Consider the following 16,312-nt stretch of genomic DNA (forward strand, 5'->3'; position numbering starts at 1 on the left):
CATTTTTTTGTTTGATTTTATTTAAGATTTTTTTTCTACTTAAGTGAGTACAGTGTTATATTATTCCTAATTCGCCTGTTCTTTGACATTTCTTACAATATGCCTGAAGTGATATGTATCTCATAGGTAGTTGGGAATACAGCACCAGAGCACAGAGAAATCGAGGTCAGAGATGAGGATTTCAGAGTCACCCCCTAAACAGTGATAGCTGAAGCAGTGAGAGTGGATGAGTTCACTTAGGAAGTAAGCAAAGAAAAAGATCCCAAATAGAGTTAACAGTATTAGGTGGTTTCCATATTTAATTGGTAGGAGGAAGACATTTTGTAGTAGATCCGATTCATAGGAGAAGAAATGATCAAGAAAATCAGGAAAGTAAGATTCTTTGGTTCTATGAGAACATAAATATTAGTAATTTTGATCTTTTTAAATGTAACTTACTAAAGATTATATATTTTTATATCTAATTTTATTCCTTGGGTATCATCACAGAAATGTATTATTTCTTATAGCATATCAGCATTTAAGATGTTTTAAAACTATACTTGATGCTAAATTTAACAAATATTTATTGATTACCATTTATGTGCCAGATTGTTGGTATTGTATGTGCTGTGAACAAAATAGACAAAAAAACTCTGCCCTTATGAAACTTATTCTGCAGTAAAGAGAGACAGACAAGAAATACAATAAATTAATAATGTATAGAATAAATCACTGATACTTATTAATCAGTAATAAGAGTTAGGGAGGAATATAAAGGAACAATGTAATAGTCAGCTTGGGCTGCCGTAACAAAATACCATAGACTGGGTGAGTTAAGCAACAGAAATTCATTTCTTCACAGTTCTAAAGGCTAGAAGTCCAAGATCAAGTTTCCAGCTTAAGCAACAGGAATTAATTTTTTCATAATTCCTAAGGCTTAAAGTCTAATATTAAGGTTCCAACTGATTTCTGGTGCAGTCTCCTTTTCAGGCTTGCAGATGGCTGCCTTCTTGTGTGTCCTCACATGGTAGAGAGAGTAAGCTCTCTGGTGTCTCTTATTCCTATGAGGGCAGCGGTCCCATCATGAAGGCCCTTATTACCCAAAGGCTCCATCTCCAAATACAGTGAGAGTTATGGCTTTTACATATGAAGTCTCTGGAGGACTCAGTTCAGTCCATAGCAAATCTGTAACGTGTGGGCAGAGATGGTAGAAGTGCTAGAATAGCTGATTTGAAAATGGGTTGATCAGAGAAAGTTTCACTGAGAAGATGGTATTTGAACAAAGGCTTGAAATAAGTGAGTCAGCCATGTGGTTACCTTGAGGGAAGAACCTTCCCAGCAGAGGGAATAGTAAGTACAAGGCTCTTAGACAGGAGTGAGCCTGGTTTATTTGAGGAACAGCAAGGAAACCAATACGGCTGGAATAGAGTGAGCAACAGACAGTGAAAGGTACAGGTCTTGTCACTCCGTGTGCAACACCAGTGGAAGGTTTTCCGCAGAGGACTATAGGAGTAACAGAATCTGATTTACAAAAGAGATGATCTACAGCTCCTACAAGTTAGTATAATCATATAATTTTGCAGTATTTTAGTATAGTATATGTTTAGAAAATAAACTAGCTCCCTTTTTTTGTTTTGTTTTTTAAACCAAGAAAATGCCCCCAGAATAGACAAAAATATGCTCTTGCTATTTTTTTAAGGTAAATTCAGAGAGAAAGCATGTGCAAATGCCTAATTAAATATAATCCTGTGATCCACTAGCATTTAAAAAAGATAAGTATAGGGTTGTAGTAATAATATTATTTGTAGTTAATAAGATGATATGTTATAATTTTATTTACTTGAAATAATCAGTTAAATTTAGGAAACACATATCCCACATATTTTGGTTACCATAACAACTTGGGTGAAAAAATGAAGAACAGATGTTATATCAACCTGTTGACGTTTAATAGCATGACAGTTTTACAATTATAGTTATACTGTTCAGACTTTAAATTTGCGTATACCATAAACTGTCCTTGAGTGAGATACCTTATTTAACTTTATTTCTATAAGGATTATTATAAAATATGAATAGTTGTGAATAAGGGAAATTGTATGAGAACCTAGGGTAGAGATTCACTTGAAAGATTTATTTTACAACTGAAGGCATTTAGACTGAATTTTTTATTTTCTACTCTCACCAACTCTCTTGTATGTCATCCTTTCTTTTCCTTGGGGGAGGAGGGCAAAGGGGATGAAGAATGATAGAATATATAGGAAAAACATTTAATTTGGACTTAGTTGGGGGTTACATTATTATAATAATAATATAATTTCGAATAGGATTTATTTTTAATATTCTTAGAACTTTCAGTGTCAACTTTATTTGTAAACTGTTTATTAAATCTTGATGTTTGTATTTACTTTTTAGTGTCAGAATCACTTAGTGGCAGGTTGTAAATGCATTCATTTTCTTCTCATTTGCTTTGAATTCTTTAAACTTTCAGGAAGCTGGGGGCTTTGAACTTATGTGTAAATCATTCTTATGCATTTATAATTGGACAAAGTAAATACATAAATCATGAGTAGAAAATATGAGAGTGTTTAACATTGAAGTGAAATGTCGTTGTTGGCCAATGTATGCAAACATACACTGCTCACCTTACAGAATTTCATTTTGTCTGACATGGAAAGTGTTGAGGAAAAGGCAAATATCATAGCAACTACTGTAATTGAATTGGCCTCTGAATCATATAAAGCCAGGCAGCCTGACAGTAACATTGTCTAAAACCTTAAAAAAATATTATGGTGCATGTAATGTGTATCTACTTGAGGCCGAAATGAATGGGCTATTAGAAAAAATTGCTTTTAAGGGGAAAGGGGAGAAAAGCAATGATATTTTTAGAAAAACATGTTTAGAAAATGGAGGTGATTTTTTTCTCCCCTTGAAATGTCTTGGTTTCTGATTCCAAAGGAAGCTTTTAATCTAATCATGGAGCTTCTCTGGCATTAATTTTTTTCCTGTTTTCTTTTTCTTTTTTAAAACTTAAGTTTTTATGAGTAATTGTAGTTTTACTCGATATGTAGTGCCTAAAAGAATCCTGATATGTATCAGTAGTTGTTTGCTAAACTCGTTGTTACTGGGAATAAAAGTAGCCATTTCTTAATACATCATTCACATATGTTACGAGTGGTTGGTTATACAATTTTATCTGAAAAGTTTTCCTTACTATTTTCATTTCAGAGGACAATTGACCTATGTGAAGATGGCCTTAATTTTTAACTTTTATGTATTTACAAAATTTTTAACTTTTATGTATTTACAAAATACATAAAAGTTAAAAATTATGTATTTATGTATTTAAAAATTTTAGTTATTTGTACTTATTTTAGACTACTTCATAAACTAGTCAGACTTCAATTTCCACTGCAGTTTTTGAAAGGAAATGAAATGAATTAGAGGAAATTTAAAAGGTAAAAATCATGACTTCAACAAATATAAAATAAACCATATCTGAGATTTTATTTAACTTATTAACAAGGGAGCCAGTAATATATTATAAGTAGGTCAAAGGAGAATTTAAGAACTACAAATATATATATAGGCAATAAGTAATGCTGAAATAGGTGCAAAAGCGATCCATTCATAAGGCAACAATCAGTTCCACTTCACCAGGCACAGTTCATTCATTTCCTTTTCCATTGACAAGTATGGTTGGCATTGTTACTAGTTTTCTACAACTTACAGAGTTGTAAAATAGCTGTAAGGCCATGAAAGGCAGAGATAACATCCAAGGCTACCCTTGACAAGGCACCCAATGATATTTTTGCCCATATCAAAGCCTTTCACAGTTTTCTCTGTTTTTATTTTCTGTTGTCATCCATTTGCCTTTCAAGTAAAGGTATCAGATCAAATCATCCTGTCAGACCAATATGTAAACAGAAGTTTTTGTTTTGTTATTTTTAGGCAGCAACATAGTCATTATCTTTGTATTTTTTTTCTTTCTCTTAAAGTGATAACCTATGAGATTCTCATTAATTTCTATTAAATCTGCTTCTAGTGAGTTCTAGGATTGAGATTACTGATGTTAAACTCCTAGGCTTTTTGAAAAAGTGAATGCTTGCCTTCAGACATTAAGGAAAAGAGTCGGAAATAGAGGGGGGTGTGTAAAGGGACTGGTTTCATTTTTTTAGGAGGAACATTTAAACTTTTCATGAGCCATTTAGAGCTATCTAAAGGTATAGATGTAAAATCAAGGATAGGGTCACAGAAATGCTAAAATGAGAAAAAAATTTTTTTTAAGAAAAATTGTTTTAGTTTTACTTTTTATTATAAATTTTTAAAAACACATGTAAAGGTAGAGAATAATTTGAATAATTTAATGAACTCCCATCTTTCATTCACATTCAGTAGTATCAACCTTTTTGTATACTTGGCGTCTTCTTTCCCTTCTCTTATTTTTTTCTCAGAAGTATTTTAATGCAAATCCCAGACTTGAGGGCTTTTTCTTCTAATTACTTCAATATGCAGTTTAGAAAGTAGTGTCATTTTCTTCTATTATCATATCTAAGAAAATTAATAGTAATCCCTTAATAAAATTAAATAGCTATCCATATTCAGTTTTCTGTCTTAAAATATAGTTTAGTAATTGGTTTGTTCAAATCACAATCCATAAGTAACACATACAGTGCATTTGGTTGCTGTGTCCCTGAAGTCTCTGACATTGGAATAGTGCCCCTACCACTTTGTTTTGTTTATTTTTATACATGTCATTGACTTGTTGAATAAATCTAGTCCCACATTCTAGATTTATCGGATTGCTTCTTTGAATTTTCCTCTAACTTGTTTCTCTGTATGCCTATAAATGGTAGTTAAATTTTGGCAAGAATATTTTTTAAATGATGCAGCTATGCTTCGTATCACATCACTTCAGGATTCTTTTAATCTGGTTGCTCCGTGTTTAGTGATACCATGTGCAATCAGTGGATTTGGATGGCGATGAGCTAACCTGTCTTTCGGAAATGTGGTTTTCCCTCTTATGGCCAGCAAGTTATCGTGGAGTGATTTTCCACTCTGCAAATATCCAGTTCTTCAGCTGCCTGAGAAGTTTTTACGACTGTCTTCCTCCTCTGTCTCAAAAGGTCAACCTGAATGTGTGTCTTCGGGAGGAATCTATGTAGAATGATGATGAAGGAACTCAGACCAGCCAAATCAGTTCTAATGTAATAAAAGATGTTGCAGCCACATTTTCCTCCTATTCAAAGAGTAGGTTTAAGAGGTAGGTAAGATAGAATTTTAAAAAATCAGAACAATGAGTGCATAAGAGTTGAAAATAAAGAAAAGTTGATCATCGGTAATTGTACTTAAAAGACTTATTTAGTGTCTGAGTGTCCTTAACTAATAACACCACAAGGATCCTCATCTAAACTAAATACAGCAATAACAACAAAAGAGCAAAGCCTCTGAAATGCCCATTTTCCTCCAGTAACCTAAGCTTCAAAGAGTAGAAAATCTAAATAACAAAACCACATCTCAGATCTCTGGTCTGATTTGAAAGTTTTACTTCATTTGAGAGGACAGCCTAGGTGATGAGAACCACGAAGGCATCCCCATCTGAAGCTGACATGGGAAGCCTAAGTGAATTACATTGAAGGTGACAGAAGAAAGAATGACTTTATAAGACACGTTCATTTTAGAAAATTGCAAAACTTGTGAATACAGCAGAAGCTGTGCAACTTTCATTGGAGGCTGTAAAGAGCAGAATTGATGCCCCAAAGACTCATTGATGCTGGAGGTAGAGAAACAGCACAAATTAAAATACCCAAAGGTAAAAGACTGTCTAAAAAATGGAAGAATATTGAAAAGATGCAAGGAAATCCAAGCTGCATGTTAACAGTAAAGACCAGTTCATTCATGTCTTCATTTCTGTGACTATGGTTTCTGTACTACATTTTTGATTTAGATAATATTTCTCAAGATGGGTTTTTCGAAGAATCTCAGAGCATCATGCATAAAAAGCCCTGAAATGATGATACCTAGATATTTAAATTTATCAAATGTTTAATATTTATTGTAGAGATAGGTTCCTAGAAGATGCCAAGGTATAAAGGGAAAATTTAAAAATGTAAAAGTGAGAATGACTTTGGATCTTACTTTTCAAGCTTTGGAGACATGTAAGAGTTTAGGTGGAAAGAAACAAAACAAAACAAATAAACCAAAAGCAATGGAACAAATACACTAATACACTTTGGTATGGTATCTAGTCAAACCAACTTTTCTTTCTTTTAGGATAGAAGACCCCTAAATAAGTGAAACACGTACAACACGTCAGTGAAGGACTCAGTAGCAACAGTGCTCTTTTCACAATCCACTGGTCATTAAGAATTAGATAAAATATTTAGAGTGTTTATACATAATTTTAATTATAGCTTGCACCCTGCTATTCTTAGAAAACCACAGTTCAAATAAGGAATTAACAAAGAATTGAATAAATAGTACAAAAATATTTAACTGAAAGAAGAAACTAACTGCTAGAAAAAAGATGTTTATTTTCTTTTCAAATGCCCATCTTTCATAAAAATACTGGTTATATAACTTGGACGAAACCATGTATACTTCTTATAAAATGTTATGGTTCAAATTGTCAGGATACAATACATTAAAATTAATATAACAAAAATTAAAATATGATGGCTACATGGAAATTAAAATAAAATTGCGTATGTATAAGGCAAGAGAGAAGTCTTTCAACAATTAAGAGCATGCCTTAAAATCAAGAAATTTTGTAATGATGTTATATTTTCATTGGTTACTGTCAAAGCTATATGTAAGTAAAGTTAAATGTCTATATTAGTAAGAAAGAAAAAGAGAAAAGAAATAGAGAAATGTAATGTGCCCAGACAGGGAATATACAGTTAATAAAACTAAGCAGAAATAAGCAAATTATAATAGTTGGTTCTTTGGGAAATTTAGTCAAAGAGAAAATCATTGGATTAGTTAGAAAATAAAATGTCAATAGGATTGGGAGAAAAGCTACAATAACTATCATATAAGAAAACCAAAATATTTGGGTGAATATTTTTAGTTAGGTGATGTTAATAGCCCAGGTCAAAATCAGAAGTAATTAGACTGTGTGCATGAGTGTGAGCATGTGTGTGACAATTACCAAAGTATCTGCAGCTAGAAGTAGAAACTATAACTAGAATGAACCGTCTCAAATTAACTTGAAAAGAGAGGTAAGGCATAATTTAAATAAATAATAGCACTGTATTCGAAACCCAAAGAGTTATATCAGATTAGCAAAGAGAATCTCGGGCACCTAGCACTGACGATTTACTTTGGCAAATTTTTCCAAAAGTTCAAAGAACAGTTATTCAAAGAATAATTCTAGCTTTAAAAAATAAAAAGGGACAATGTTAATTATCTGATTTATTTTATGGTCATAAATGATTTTATTTTGACAATTTGGTAAGAGCAACACCTTTAAAAGAATTTATAAACTAGGGTCATTAACCAGCAGATAGTGCAATATTATTTAACAATAACTATTATAAGCAACTAAATTATCCTCAGATACATGAGTAGCATGATAAAAAAAAAAAAAACACTCCCTGTTTTAATAAACAAAGGAGGAAATTTAGGACTTATCTTTGATTCTTCCCTTTCCCTTTCCTCTATATCCTGCTCACAGAAATATCTTGCCAACTGCCACCACAAGGCATCAGGCATCTGTTCCCTTTTCCATCAACACTGCTGCTACCCTAATAAAAGTCACCATCATCTCTCCCTGCATCAGTACGGTCATCGCCTATTTTAATCTTCCTGTTCCATTTTTCACTTTAACCCCTAACAATCCATTTTCAATACAGTAGCCAGGCAACCTTTTTAATGTCATTTTCCTACTTAAAACCTTTCAGTGGCTTCTCATTTAATTTAGAACAAAACCCCAAACTCTTACCCAGTCTTTAAATCATATAATTTGGCCACTGCCTACTTCTCCAGCTTTTTCACATGTCACTCTCCCCCAGGTTTCCTTTGATTCCAGCGGTTTCACCTCGAGCTTGTTTCCTTCTTACAACTCCTCTACTTGTTGATTTCTCTTCCCGGAACGTTCTTTCCTCAGCTCTTTACCCAAATGTCACCTCCCTGGGAAGGCTTTCCCTGATCCCCCAATCTCAAATAGCCTCTCTTCCATGCAGTTATTATCTGCTACCACAGTTCACAGTTTAATTTCTTCATCTACTTTACTAAATTATTTTGTTCAGTTGTTTATTGTCTCCTTCCTAGATTGTCAGGCTGCTGTTCACTGCTGTATGCTTAGTGCATGTGACAGTTTCTGAAATGCACAGTCAATGTTTGTTAAGTGATTGCATGATGTGTAACAAATAGGAAAGATCAGTAGTGTATTATAGGGTTAAAAATAGGAAAAATGGGCAACTAATTGAATAGCAGTTCTGCTCCTTCATAGAAATTTAACATGTGGCAAATTAATAGTTGGTAATGGGAAAGTATACTCTTAGGAAGTAGTTTAAAAATAGTAGTGGTCTTAGGAGTCTTGGGTTTTAGTTCTGACCCAGCCACCCAACTTCGAGGAAGTTACCTAACCTAACCTTCAGTTTTCTTCATCTGTAAAATCAGGATAGCACGCTCTCCTGGGTGTTTTATGTAGTACTTGTGTGTTTGTGTTGGTAAGGTCCTGCCTCCTTCCCTCTTTCCTTCACTCCCTTATGAGACACTTTAGTGATAAGTGTTCTATACCAACACCAACATTTCAAAAGTGATTCATATGATAGCATCAGTTTAGGTAACATTTTGTAAAATACCTGGCACAGTGCAAGGTACATAGAAAGTAAACAGTAAATGCTAGTCCCTTTCACTCTAGTTGGGATCTTTAGGCTGCCTAATTCCATATTTAACTTCAAGTCTTTGGGATCTTAGAACTTTATATTGTTATTGGAGTACATCTCTGCATTCTCTTAGACTATAAACTTTTAAAGAGTGTTTTCCCTATGACATTTGTCATAACGATTTATTCATAACTTGTGTTCTATAAATGTTTAAAATTCAGCACACATTTAAGCACCTATTACGTGCAGTGCATTAAGCACAGAAAACAAGGTAAAAGAAATGGAAAGGCATATTCTAGCTGTACAGTGAGAAAATGTTGCTCACTTTTAAAGAGATGAAGGTATATTTATTGGGATAGATTTGAATTTATAAAAATAAAAGATGTTGACACCTTGATATGTAATAAAATAAATGTTAAAAGGAAAGTAAATTAAAAAATATTTTACCAACATGTCTGATAAAATCTTACTATGCAAAATAGATTAAGATTTGATAGAAATGTATTTGGTCCATAACAGGATTCTGCTTGAATGATAGTTCGAGGAGAGAAACAGTTCACACATGAAGAGATATTAATAGAAAGCCTTTGTGAAGAATACATAGTTTTTATAGCAATTAATGTAGCTCAGACATCTTCAAAGTACATTTATTCTGTAAAAGATTTACGCGAGGATCGTAAAATGTGGTACAGAAAAACATTAGTACAAAAGCATGTAGTGCAAAAGCATTAAAAACAAAACAACAAAAGCAGATTCTAATTCCTTTTTTCCTAAGCCTTTTTACCATGCCAGCTTATTTTTTTTTTAAAGACTATTTTTAAGAGCAATTTTAGTATCACAGCAAAATTGAATGGAAGGTACAGAGATTTTCCATATACCTCCTGCCTCCCCCTCTATGAAAATACTGCACCAGAGTGGTACATCTGTTACAGTAGATGAAACTACACTGACCCATCATTATCACCCGAAGTATAGTTTAGATTAGGGTTCACTCTTATGTTGTACATTCGTGTATGGGTTTTGACAAATGTATAATAACATGTATTCACCATTACAGTACCATGTAGTTTTCATTGCCCTAAAAATACTCTATGCTCTGCCTCTTCATCTCCCTGTCTCCCATAACCTGTGGCAACCACTGACCTTTTTACTGTCTCCATAGTTTTGCCTTTTCCAGTGCCTTGTAGTTGGAGTCATACACTATGTAGCCTCTTGAGATTTGCTTTCTTTTTTTTTTTTTTTTTCCCACTGAAGGCGCCTCCCTGTCTTTTCATAGCTTGATAGCTCATTTTTTAGTGCTTGATGATATTGCAGCAGGCCAGAGATAAGAGCTGGTCTCCCCACAACCTTAGACATTCCGAAATTCCAGAATTCTTATTTTGTACGTAGCCTTCAGAGTAATTTTGAATGTGTATTCCTCAGAGTGGGAGAATAGAACATATTTTATGCAGTAGTTTATTAGCTTTACTTACAGCTTTTAGATATTTAAACACACAATATCTGAGCCTCCATTTGCATTCTTGCCAGGGACCCCACAGTTATCTGGGGTAGGCCTACTCAGAGTAAAACCTAAAATCCTTATGATGTCCTAAGAGATCCTACATAACTGGCTCCTACCCAGTTATGTAGTGGCTTCCTCACTATTCCAGAATACTCTAGGCATACTCCCATCTCAGGTCCTTGTACTTGCTGCTGCTTGTTGGAATGCTCTACTTCTAGGTACCCACATTACCTCTTTCCTCACGTCTTCAGGTCTTCTACTCCTATTCCCGAAAGTCATTTTATCAGTGAGAACTTGCTGGGCATCAGTCTTTCTAAAATTTTACCACTCCCCCAAACACTGGCCCCTTCCTTGCTTTATTTACTTTTCTTAACATGAATCACTATCAAAAAGTTAGAGGTAGTACAAAAGGAAACTAGTTTTTTTCCCCCCTAAATGTCTTTCTCTTTTAAAACTCTTTTCATATTAAGACTTTTTTCCTAAAGAAAATATTTTAGCTTTTATGTCTTAAAGTCATCCATGTACCTACTTTAAAAAATCACATCATTCTCTAAGGCTAGTTAATGTAAAGCAGCAGTTCCCTTACCCTGCCCTCGATTTCAAGGGTAACCATTTCCAACTCTCTTAAATTATTTGTTTGGTATTTCCCCTCATTTCTGTATAACATGCTTATATTGCCTCTTCCTAACTTAGGCGTTATCTGTTTTTACTTTCCCCTATAGAGAATGAGAATTAAGCTCTTATCACTGTCATACCCTGTGCACGCACACACATGCATCCAGCTCTTCCCCTTCCCTGTATGGTTAAACCGTGATTTTGGGTTAGAGCAAGATTCGGTGTTCTAAAAACTGTAAATACCAGTCACAGCTGAGCCATGTAGTACACTGTGATTACTTTTCCTTTCTTTGCAGCATTTTTTTTCTTGGAGTTAAAAATTGTCACGATTTTGATTTACTTTTCTAGGTTATTAGCATGAGTTCCACTACAGATGGTCTCAGTTATGTAGATCTTTCAGTATGTTCAGACATTTATATTCTATTGTTTTCTTTTTCTTGAAAAAAATCTCTGAAAGGTTGTTCTTAGGGTCAGTTTGAGTTCAACTGAAACCAAAGAGATACCTCTCAAGAGGGCTTGTTTATTCCTAATGGGACATTGAGCTGTCATTGCAGATATAGTTATTTTTTTCAAGTGTATTATTATGTCAACAAATCATGAAAATGTAACTATTAACCAAGAATTTGTCTATGGTTCTCTTTTATGTGTTGTAATTAAGATACCTTTTATTCGAAAAAAAACCCAACCCAGAATGTATTCTTATATTTCATTGTTTTGCACAGAGCATATTAAGAATTACTGGAATAATCTTAATAAATTTATATATGTATATTTGTTTTGTATTCTTTTTTGTATTTTATTGTATTCTTTCTTTATAGGCTCTCAAAATTAGAGAGATCTGTAATTGCCCACCACTTTCTGGACCAGACCCTCAATTACTATTCAAACTCAGCATGAAGCATTTTCTTGAAGAATCAAAGAAAGAAGACCTAAATATCGCTTTTAAGAAAAAGAAAGTGGATATTCATCCCATTCAAAAACAGAAGCAAATACTATTAACACATATAGTTGAGAAAAGAACTGACAGCTGAATTGAAATTTATGAGACAGAGGATATATGAAGAATGCAACAATCCTTATAATTTTTGTTACTTTTCCAAAAAAATGATGTTTGAAATGAAAAAAAGTAGATATTCAGGGTCAAATCATGTATATTACAGGTATTACCTAAATTCTTCTAAGTGTTTATTTTTCACGAAATATTGATGTATTTTAATCTTTTAAAATATCTTCAGTGAGGAAAATGTCACAGAATAAATTTATAGTACACATTTTACTCTGTCTCATACTTGCTTTTGATTTGGAAGGCACACCTCTAGTGGATGAGAAATCAGGATGTGCATTAATCGTTATTGTAGTGCGGGTTCTAGCTGAGCCTAAACTGGATTTCAGAGGCTGGGTGGTTATGATAAACTGGGAAATTGATAGTCCAAAGCATCTGTTTACAGAAATTGGTCTGCCTTGGGGTGGATTATGCGGAATAGGGGACCTTGGGGAAGAGAACTTCCTGATCTTTACTCTAGATAATGAAAGAAAATGACATAAGCAGAAGCTAAAGAATCTGTTTTCATAGGGAAGTACAAGTAATGCTGTTTGTGGCCCAAGTCACAACATGAGAAACAAAATGGAGAGAGAGGGTCATTTCCTTGTAGACTTAGTTTGCTTCCGGTGCCCTGAAGTCCTAACAGAAAGTCTTGTCGTTTTGGCTCCTTGATCATATTGCGATTTCGGAACCTTGGGTACTTCGGGAAGGCAACCACCTGTTGAGGGTTGCATCAGAAGAAGCAGGAGAAGGTTCTGCCCCTAAGGTGATCTCCCTGGGTAGCAAACATCAACAAGGAGATGAGGGAAGAAGCACAAGACACATCCCTAGTGACACCCAGAAATTGTATTATATAAATGTGGAGATAAGTTAAAAATGTGTTATTTATACTTTCAAACTGGTGAAGTCTTGTGATGTTTAGGCTATATTCCTAAGAGGAAATTTTTTCTTGAAACACATTATATTGAATAAATAGTTTCTTAGCGAATTAAAGGAGAAAGAAACTTATCTTTCATTGAGTATGAGCTGAGCCCATTTAGTCCACAACCCTATAATGTAGGTTTTATTATTCTCATTTTACAATACGAAGCAAAGATTAAAGGAGAGTTTAAAGAATCTACCCAGTGTCTCTCAGCTAGAAAGCGCAAAGATAGATTTGTCAGACTACAAATCTGTCCATTTCCATGACTCTCAGATATCTAAAAACTAAGCTATCAAAGACAAGAAACAAACTCTGTTCTCAGTTGTTTGTTAGCTTCCTCATGTGTGGCGTCGATACAGGTAAACATCTCATAATTATAAAATCAGAGGTCACTTATACCTCTGATTTTATATATCTTCAGGATGATCGTCCAGGTCTTCCTCTCAGACCCTTCTATCAAAATTTTCATGAAAAGTCTGGGGTGAGGCATGAAAGGAAAGTGGAACCTCAACCCCTGCCCATGAAAACCTGTGACTTCTCATTTGGGATGTTTCCTGACAGGATTACATTTTCTTAGACAAAATGTTTACATAGTTGTTAAGACCAATTCAGGGCCAGTTTTTATTTTTCAGGGCTTACTATAGATTGATTGTGAGGGATTTCTCCATCTGCACACAAGACAACACTTGTAAGAAGGAGGTTCAGATTAACTGTTCTCCATATAGCTGTTCTTTATACTCCTGGTGATTGGAGATCTGTCAGAGGCACTCTATAACACGTACAGACATTTGGAGAATGTCACCTAGAGGTAAACAGTAAAACACACCATTAAATTTCCCTGTAGATTTCCTAAGAAAATAGTGCAGTGGAGACCCTAGTCTATTTCTCTTCCATCGTATTTTCACATCTAATTGTTCCGACTCCTAGAAAACGTATAAGTTGACATGTCAGAAAGCAGAGAAAATATAGATAATACCTTTATAGTGCATATGAAAAAGATTTTAAAAAACCCATGGCATCAATAAATATGAAAGACATAACATTTCAGATCAGGATTTTAGGAGAAGTTAAGTAGCAATTGAAATGTGATATGTATACATATATTTTAAGCTTTATATGGAAATGACCTCTATATATTCTGCATTTTAACTTAATGCTTTTTATGTGCCCATAGGATTTAGATGTCGTTGGCTGGTTAGCTCAGTCGTTAAGAGCATGATGCCAGGAAATCCAAGGCACAAATTCAGTCTAATCTCTCTTATAATACAGATAGTCGTTAAGACTAGTATCCTCTAAAACTAAACTCACAGAGAACATGTATATTTACTGCTGTGTTCCCAATACCTAACAAGTTTTTGGCACATTATTGGTATCAATTGATATTTTACTAGTACTGTAAACTCAATATCAGTCATCTAGTCAAAGGATACAAAAAAAAAATGAGTAATGTATTCTGTGAAATTTCTGCCTCTTGGTAGCCATGGGATCCTGGGCAAGTCACTTAAAATTTTTAATCCTCATTTCTTTATTTGCGAAATGGGGATAATAAATCCTACCTCATAGGACTGAGCATACATGATGATTAAGAGAAATGATATATTAAAGCATTTAGCACAATGTCTAGAGCACCAAACAATAAAAATAGCCACAATTTGTTAAATGCTTACTCTGTACCAAGCACTGTACTAAGCATTTTTCAAGCACTATTGAACCTCACTGCAACCCTGTATATGATAGATCAGGAAACCAAAGTTTAGAGGGTTAATGAGACTTGCTCAAGGTTACATGGTCTATTTCTTAAGATTATTTTACTTGCAAGAACAAAAAAAAAATATCAAACTCAAAAAAATGTATTGCCTCATCTAACAGAAAAGCCTAGAAGTATAGTAGCTTTGGACACAATTTAGACGATCGTGATATCATCAGAGCAATGGCTCTTTTTCTCAGAGATTTTTCTCAGCTCTGGTTTAACTCTTCTCTGATATCAAGGTGGCTGCCAGCAGCTCCCAGGGTTATGTGGTTCATTCTCATCCAGGAGGAAAGAGTGACTCACCTCACCACTATTGAAAAAAGCCTTCATCATCATCTGTGCCAACTAAAGAACATCCGAGAAGCAATCACCATGGCAGGGGATGGGATTGTCCTGTCTGACTGGAGCTGAGGATGGGTACAGTCAACACCACCCAGAGTAACAGAGCTGCTACAGCATGCAGGAGGCATGTGACCACAAGGTCTACTAAGTAACTGGAATGAAAACCTGTTTACCATTTATTCTCTTTTATCAGGCAAAGAAATATGACAGTTCCTTGAAGATTGGTCTGAAATGCTATTTAATCTGAGCAAAAACAATGCAGCCTAGGTTTTACATTGATATGATAGTGATTTTGCATTAGCATTTTTGGCTTACCATTTACAAGATAATTTTTTCAAACCCGAATTATCCCGTATCCTCAAAATCAACCTGTGAGATTGGAAGGACAAGTGGTGTTATTTACTCATAGGGGAGAAAACTAAAGCTTAGAGAAATTAGGCAAGTTATCCAAGTATGCACTTCAAGTACACAGCAGAACTGGGACTGGAAGGAAAGGATTCATTGATTTGTAATCCAGTACTCTTTCAGCCATACCACGTCCTTTGGAGAGGCAGATATTGTCTTCATTTTTCAGCTGGAAACCACAGCTCAAAGATATTAAGCAACTGTGTGCCCAGCACTACTCAGCACGTAATGGCAGATCTGAGATTCAAACCCTCATCTTCTGACTCCAAAGTCTGTGCTTTTCAGCAATTTTCTGCCACTTCAGTTGGCAAATCTCATAAAGGAAGTGAGAGTGAAAAGTGTTCATTTCCCTTTACTCCACCCTTGTAAACAGCAGGGCCAATATGCTCTGTTCTCTTATTTAAAAGCACTCATTTTAATACTCTATGACAGGTGGTAGAGATACCATTTTAAAGTATATTCGTGCACGTGGAGGATAAAATTCCTGTTTATTGTCTCATAATGTATTTTTATTAGGGCCTAGAGAGTTCCTTACTCTTTTGTAAGAAATATCTCTCACTTCATTACTGGAAAGAAATCTTATCAGTGTTGTACCTTTACACCTTGGCCCCTAACTTCCATTAGAAAACCTGTAGCCCTCAAAGGTAAGCCAATGGCTCCCAGGCTTTTAACCACCAAGGACGCTTTTTACGTTACCTGGCTTTGTGTGCATGGACTTTTACCTCTTAAAGTTTTCTCTGTCTTAAAGGTTTGGAGTGTCTGGACTCATGACAAAGTACTCATGACCATAGTCTCTTGCCACTGTGCTAGCTGTTAGGAGTTGAGCTAGTTGGCCAAGGAGCACTAGTCGCAGTATGATCCTGCTTTAAGGTCTCAAAATTTCTATGATATCATCAAAGACCAATCAGAATCTGTGATCTTG

The 16,312-nt window shown here is 34.6% G+C and overlaps 1 protein-coding gene across 8 annotated transcripts in view; it reads left to right on the top strand.

The window, feature by feature from the left end:
• The window catches only part of OMA1 (OMA1 zinc metallopeptidase), a 63,068-nt gene extending 50,863 nt beyond the window's left edge, over nt 1–12,205 (top strand). For 6 of the 8 annotated variants that reach the window (XM_011377073.2, XM_011377071.2, XM_011377074.2 and 3 more), the window contains exon 9: nt 11,748–12,205. In XM_011377073.2, the coding sequence (XP_011375375.1) occupies nt 11,748–11,960 (213 nt within the window). In that variant the 3' untranslated portion in view covers nt 11,961–12,205. Of the gene's footprint in view, nt 1–5,108; nt 6,234–6,255; nt 6,483–11,747 lie in introns of those variants that run through there. The other 2 variants (XM_023521506.1, XM_011377076.2) reach the window with 2 other exon arrangements.
• The last annotated feature ends 4,107 nt before the right edge of the window (nt 12,206–16,312 follow it).

Source organism: Pteropus vampyrus, unplaced genomic scaffold, assembly GCF_000151845.1.
Source record: "Pteropus vampyrus isolate Shadow unplaced genomic scaffold, Pvam_2.0 Scaffold305, whole genome shotgun sequence".
Classification (NCBI taxonomy): Eukaryota; Metazoa; Chordata; class Mammalia; order Chiroptera; family Pteropodidae; genus Pteropus; species Pteropus vampyrus.